This window comes from Camellia sinensis, chromosome 7 (assembly GCF_055761805.1).
Source record: "Camellia sinensis isolate YWXY chromosome 7, ASM5576180v1, whole genome shotgun sequence".
Lineage (NCBI taxonomy): Eukaryota > Viridiplantae > Streptophyta > Magnoliopsida > Ericales > Theaceae > Camellia > Camellia sinensis.
Genome location: NC_138967.1, coordinates 176,564,393 through 176,571,419, shown reverse-complemented (window position 1 = coordinate 176,571,419; position 7,027 = coordinate 176,564,393). Strand labels below are relative to the sequence as shown.

General features: G+C 33.5%; 1 protein-coding gene across 7 annotated transcripts; it reads left to right on the top strand.

The window, feature by feature from the left end:
- Positions 1–283: 283 nt before the first annotated feature.
- On the top strand, positions 284–5,700 carry LOC114260094 (uncharacterized). Of its 7 annotated transcripts, none has more exons than XM_082879938.1 (12): positions 284–352; positions 503–574; positions 677–748; positions 842–913; positions 1,051–1,122; positions 1,224–1,299; positions 1,386–1,454; positions 1,538–1,577; positions 1,967–2,038; positions 2,488–2,609; positions 3,560–4,530; positions 5,592–5,700. In XM_082879938.1, the coding sequence occupies exons 1-7, from the start codon at positions 285–287 to the stop codon at positions 1,425–1,427; spliced, it is 474 nt and encodes a 157-aa protein (XP_082736064.1). In that variant the 5' UTR covers position 284; the 3' UTR covers positions 1,428–1,454; positions 1,538–1,577; positions 1,967–2,038; positions 2,488–2,609; positions 3,560–4,530; positions 5,592–5,700. The 7 variants fall into 7 exon arrangements, with proteins under 7 accessions (XP_082736064.1, XP_082736063.1, XP_082736065.1 ...); XM_082879937.1 differs by having other exon boundaries at positions 1,538–1,693; XM_082879939.1 differs by lacking the exon at positions 1,538–1,577.
- Positions 5,701–7,027: the final 1,327 nt, after the last annotated feature.

Here is a 7,027-nt window from a genome sequence, read left to right as displayed (position 1 = left end):
TCTCTTTTGGGCTTCATGGTGTTCAAAATGTTGACTTTTTGGTTGGTTATTCGAACGTTGTAGCAATCTCTCAGGTTTAAATCTTGATGGGGAAATCTCACCTGCGATTGGCGACCTTAAAATTCTGCTCTCTATGTATAATTTCTTCACTTGTATTGTATCTCCCCTTCTTTCTTCTCTATTTGTCATTGTATTTGTACTAAATTCTTTCTGTACAGTACATCAACTTTAATGGGTTTTTATTTTGGAAATGATTGTAATTGCACTGTCTTTTGAATAGTGATATGAAAGGAAATCACCTCTCAGGACAAATCCCCGATGAAATTGGTGACTGCTCCTCTTCGAAAAGCTTGTAAGTGTTTTATATTTTTGGAGACAATAGTTCAGTTTTGCCACTAGTCTGCAGCATTTGAAGCTCACGCTCACTGACTTTTATATTACTCTCTGGTGATATCCATTTTATCTACTATACACCAATTGATATAAAATCTGTTATTGTTAGGGACCTATCATTCAATGAGTTATATGGGGACATACTGTTTTCAGTTTCAGAGTTGAAACAACTAGAACACCTGTAAGTCTCTAGACAACCTCATGTTCATGTTTAGTCCCTTACTGCGCTAATTCTGTCTTGTATAATTTTTTTTCTTCCCTTCTTTGGAATGGGTCTCCCCAGAATTTTGAAAAACAATCAGTTAATTGGTCCAATTCCCTCAACCTTGTCCCAAATTCCAAATTTAAAACTCTTGTAAGCCCTCTTTCTCCATTCTCTTCTCATTTAATTTCTATCTAATTTTAGAATGATGACTGAGATGCATATGTTTCAATATATTTATTCTAGAGACCTTGCACAGAATAAACTGAGTAGGGAAATACCTAGGCTTATATACTGGAATGAAATTTTGCAATATCTGTGAGTATACTTCTCCTTCCATTTTCTCAGTTATCTTTTCCATATTGGCATTTTTATGATTTCCTATGTTTTTCACATTGTGAGTCGGAATTCTTATGAATTTGTGCCTATGTATGTTTTTATTCTTAACTTAAAAGAGGTTTGCAAGGGAACAATTTGGTTGGTACTCTCTCTCCTGACATGTGTCAGTTGACAAGGTTGTGGTACTAGTAAGTTTTTGATCACTTCATTCTATTTCTTATTGCTCCTTGTGTTTTCTGTATCTTGGGTCATTTTGTGATATATTTTACCATTTTGCTTCAACATGCAGTGATGTAAGAAATAATAGTTTGATTGGTAGCATCCCTCAAAACATAGGCAATTGCATCGCCTTCCAGGTCTTGCATGTATACCATCTAATGCAATTGCGACAAATTCTGGATAAACGCTACTATGTCTAGTCCAAGAATGTTTAATCACTTTTGATTGGTAGGGACTTGTCTTACAATCAGCTGACTGGAGAGATTCCTTTTAATATTGGGTTCTTGCAAGTCGCTACATTGTACGTGTATAGAAGTCCAGTGATTTAATTTCTTATGACTTATTTACTTAAAAAATTGCTCTGAATTTTATTTTGCATGCTAGATCTTTGCAAGGTAATCAACTCTCAGGAAAAATCTCATCGGTGATTGGCTTGATGCAGGCACTTGCTGTGTTGTAAGTGCTTTGTAAATTCTTTCAATTCTAGGAAATTTGACCTATCCCTCCTATTCTAGGAAATTTGACCTGCACGGAGAAATTGTGAGTATTTGCTTTGTAATTCTTTCAATTTTCTTCATTTTCTTGATCGATTTGCATTTCAAAGATGCATACGTCATTTTGAAAATAGTTGATAGTCTTTTGCTACATATGACAAACTGCTGAACTGTGGTTAAACTTCCATTCATCAATTTATATTTGTATTAATTTAATGTGAACAACAAACAATATCATTACATTACATGATACTTAAAATGTATATTCTACTCCGTGATCTAATTGTCAACTTTCTAATTCCGATATCGGATGTTGTAGGTATCTGCATGGTAACAAGCTGACTGGGCCCATTCCCCCAGAGCTCGAAAATATGACAAAACTCCACTATCTGTACAAATTCTTTTTCATTATCCAAGCCTGTTTCTGTTAATTGATCTCTATTAATGTTTCTTTAACTGGAAATATTGTGGAATATATATGCATTTTGTCTTGGACAATCAGACTATGATATTAAGATCTCATGGCTAGAATGAACTACTCATGGTCGCTTCTGCCATCAGCCCCATTTGAGGGGTTGGTTGAGACTTGGGAACAACATTATACCATGAGTAGAATTCACCAAAATCCATGATCTGAGTTCTATCCAATCCGAGAGTAATATGAAAATAAGGGTTTTTAAGATCTATATTAATATTATACCATGTACTACCTTAAGAAATTTTCTATTTATCCTTTTTATATAATATATTATTACAATATCAGATATCAATCAGATTGATTTACTTAGATTAAAGTTTGAGTCAGATATCAATCAGTAATCTCACCGATTTTTCTTACAGGATGGACAAGATGCTAAAGATCTAAAGCAAAGCACTGTTGATATGACAGTTTTTGTAAGTCGCGTGATATGTGGTCCTCTCGATAAGAATTTTTGTAACTATGTGGCTTTCATCTTGCCATGGTGAGGTGATACTTTTTTGGTGATATGAAGCATACTTCAGGCATTTGGATTTTTCTGCTCTTATTGTGACAACTCCTTTGTTCAAATGCATAATACATACATAATACATAACATATATTGTTTGTTCAAATGCATAATTCATACATACATATATACTTTTTGCTGTTGGAGCACATAATGTTATTGTAGACCTTTTTACTTGTCTGCATGTGAAAAGGTGATGATGGAGGATAAATATCACTGGATACTGGCTTGGTCTCAAATCAATTCTTTTGTTATTAATCAGTATATGAATTTATCAAATCTGCAGCTTTTGGGCGAACTTAACCTGCGAGGTTTGAGAGCAGATGGTGATGACGGTATGTCAACTGAAATTTCAATAAACTTGGATCATGTTTATTTCCAGCATTTTCTCCTTCCTAAAATCCATGGTGGTGGTGATAAAATATTTGATGTGCACAAAGAATCTTTATGTAGATGCCAAGGTAGGACTTATTGTGGATTCTAATTTACTTAATTCTTTATGTTTAATGTGTTTCATATATTGTGGTATCTCTGACTATGGATTCCTGGTTCTTGTCATGCTTTCATATTTATCAGGTCAAGAATAAATATTGAATCGTTTTATTATCATTTGCATCTTTCTGTAGGGTGCTGCTCATTATGGTGATGAGCTATACTTTGTACCAAATAGGATTTCTATTGTTTCAATCTGATGAATCTGTAAATTTTGTGATCATCGAGATTAATTGTTCAGTAGATACTAAATGTGGCAGTATTGTTCCATGCAGATCATTATCTTCTCTTTGACTTCCCTGGCCAAGTAGAATTATTTATTATAATATATTATCTTCTCATGTTCAATTCTAAACTTTAAGTAGTCTTAATTAGAACTGAAGTTCCACTTGTAGTGACTCTAACCAGTATAGTTGATGGGTGTCATGCTTCAGGCTCTTGATCTAACTGTGGATCTGAGTGCCGCCAGTGCTGCTGCTGAAGAATGAATGAATGAATGAACTTTTTGGGTCACACATCCATCCCACAAGAACAGAGAGAATAGAGTTCAAAAGAACATTCCCTTTCCATGATGAAATTTTTTTGAATGCAAATGATAGCAGTCCTTAAAAACACATTTTGCACTTTCTCCACAAAAGACTTTTATTTATCATTCAATATTACAAGAAGAGATTCTTTTTTCTGGATTATACATTGGATTATTCAAGTATGGCTAAACTTTTCTAAGGGAGTAGCAACGGTCAAGAAAAAAACTAGAGGTACAGAAGATGCATTTGGCCATCGTTTGTTCCACACACAATATGCTTTTGTCACTTTAATTTTCATCCTCCCTTCTTTGTGATTGGCTATATGAATGCATTTTTTCTGTTTTTACTATATGTGTTCAGCATCTGAGAATGCTTTCAAAGGAATTCTGACCAGTCTTCCCAAGGCAGGAGGTGGTGAGTTTGGAAAGTTCTATAGCATACCAGCACTGAATGATCCAAGGATTGAAGAGTTAGTGCATTGAAGAGTTCTGCATTTTGGTTTTTTTATTAGAACATGATAATTGTTCTAATAATTGTTCATAACCTCTAAGATTGTAGGCCTATCTAGAAGCTTCCCATTATTTTTATTTCTAGGTTTTTCTTTTTTTTTTTGGTTTTTGTTTATCACAATTTTTTTGTTAGCTCCAGCATCTACAGAAAAATTTCTGTACTTGCGCTAACTTGTAGGAATTAAAGTCAATTTATTCCATTGTTAGTTTATTTTATATTGTGAGCATGTGGTTGTGATTTATTCCATTTTCGTTTTTCTTTCTGTCGCTATTCAGCCTTGGGAGGAAAGATTGAAGAGTGCACATGAGCAAGGAACACTTGTCCACCTTTCAAATTTGGATCCAGAATATACTTCAGGAGAAGCGGAGGTAATGTCCGTATTATTTGGCAAGATCGATATATTGTGCATGACTCCTGTGTCAGTTTTCTTTCACAATTTTTATTGCACATCTAGATTTCTACAATGCTTCAATCAAGGGTGGGTGAATTTATCATCATTACTATTGCAATCATATAGTAGGTGTTCTTTTGAAATTATGGAGAATATTCTTTTGGAGAAAAGTACTTTTAGTTTCACATTTTTGGTCTAGACATGGTCAAATGACCCCAATTTGGCAGAAATGCATAATCTACAGATTGTTCCCACTTGATCTCCAATAATGTTTAATTTATTCTACAAATGGCTCTCCCTACAATCATTGAGTGACATTAAGTGGAGAGTTATCAAGTTTTGTTTTATTTTTTTTGTTTTTATCATAGTTGATGACTACTAATGATGTACTTTGGGGTACCTAATGAAGTTCAAATACAAGACCTACATACTACATTTCTAAAACATATTCTTGCCATGGGATCATAAGCACCTTAAATAATATATTGTGACCCCCCACCCCATAGCATACAAATAGTCTCTACTTTCTCTACTGTCTCTATCAATTTTGAAAAATGTAGGTAATTCCAAATAAGGGGAACAAAATGTACTTAGTTCCCCTCAAACTTGTTCATTCCTAATCTCATACTTCCCAAATGTTCAACTTCCACAGCTATGTCATCAACTCATTTCACAAGGCCTCTAGTGGGATATAATATTGTTATGAACAAGTAGCAACAATGAAGGCATAGAAAGACGTTTTTTTTTTTAAATTCTGTCTCTTAATTCCTTGTTTGGCTAATGTGAATAAGATTCATTTACCATAAGTTGACATCTTGACAGCCCTTGATTCTTTGGCAAATCTGGATATATTTTGATGGCTTAGACTTTTTGAGGAAAAGGGAGGCATTTCTTTTTTCTTTTTTGACATTTTTGCCAAAGAATGTCAAAAAGGTGGGAGTTTTTTTTTTCTGTTCAATTTTTTTTTTTTTTTGGTTTTATTATGCTTTATGATACAAAAAATAATATGAAATTGGGGTTTGCATGTATGAGTTCCAGATACAATATGGATCAATTGGCTGGGCTGTAGGTGTGACTCTTGGATATGCACTGACTGCACAGAATAAGCGAGTGATTGCTTCCATTGGTGATGGTAGCTTCCACGTGATTATGCATACATTTCAATCTTCATTGTATATAATATAGTTTTGATTTTTGTAAATTCTCCGAATCTTATGAATACTGTATTGGATATACTTCCTACGTTGATGTTTGTGTATCTTCATCTTATGTCACCTAGCATGCACAATATGAAGGATTATAAACTTAAGGGATTGCAGTAATGGGATTTACTGCTCTGAATTTGTCCTTGTTAATACCTATTTTGGTGAATGCTTGGCAGGTGACAGCACAAGATGTGTCAACAATGCTGAGATGTGAACAGAGGACCATCATCTTCCTTATAGAACCCGAGAATTTTTGTTTCTTAGTGGATGCTTTCATAGTACTTGCATGTATAATTAGTTTGAATTTTGTGCCGATTTGTTTTGTAATAATTTTTAACTTACCACTAGGCACTAGTTTAACTTTATTTCATCTCGGAATTGAAATATTTTTGTATATTGAGAAACATGAATTGATCTAGTATTATGTTTACCTAAATTTAGTCAATATATTATATATTTTTCATCTTTATAAAAGGTATTTTTTTTAAGTTAAATCTCACAGAACTAGCACAATTTTTTTTTAAATTTTTTTTAATAAAAAAATGAAGCTATAACGGCGTTTTTAAACGTCACTATAGAATACCAACGGTTATATTTTTAAAATAGAAAAGATCTATCACGGCGTTTTTAAAACGCCGCTAAATGTGGAGTGACGTTATTGTATCATTAAGAAGCACATTTAGCGATACTGATATAGCGACGCTTTTAAAGCGTCATAAAGTTATAGCGATGGCCGCATCTTTGGCGTTTAGTATTAAATGTCACAAAAACAATTAGCGGCGTTTTTAATACCTATGGCGGCGTTTTTTAAACGCCACTAAAAGTTACCCTATCTGTGGTTGGGATCTATGATTTATATCGAACATGTTCTATGCTCTATTACCGAACTTTTATAATCGGCTCTGCTTCGTAGTACGAGCACAAGTACGGATACGAAATGTGTGTTTGAATATTTTCATAGTTTCTCTCCTTGATGCTTCTCGGTTTTATTTCACTTTGTTTTGTATAAGTTTTGGGTTGGATGAACTATTTGTAAGTGCAGTTCGGCTTTCTTGAATGAGATTTTCTTCAAATAAGAAAATTAAAAAAAAAAACACTGCGGAGGAGCTCAACTCTACAATTCATTCAATTAGCCATGAAATATTGTACATTTGAAAATATTCATGTAAATTTATTTTGCACAAAATAATATATATGTTTTTTTATTTTTTAATAGTTGGTTGACACTTGAAACAAAATGCATTGGGCAGAACTCAATAAAGAGCAACC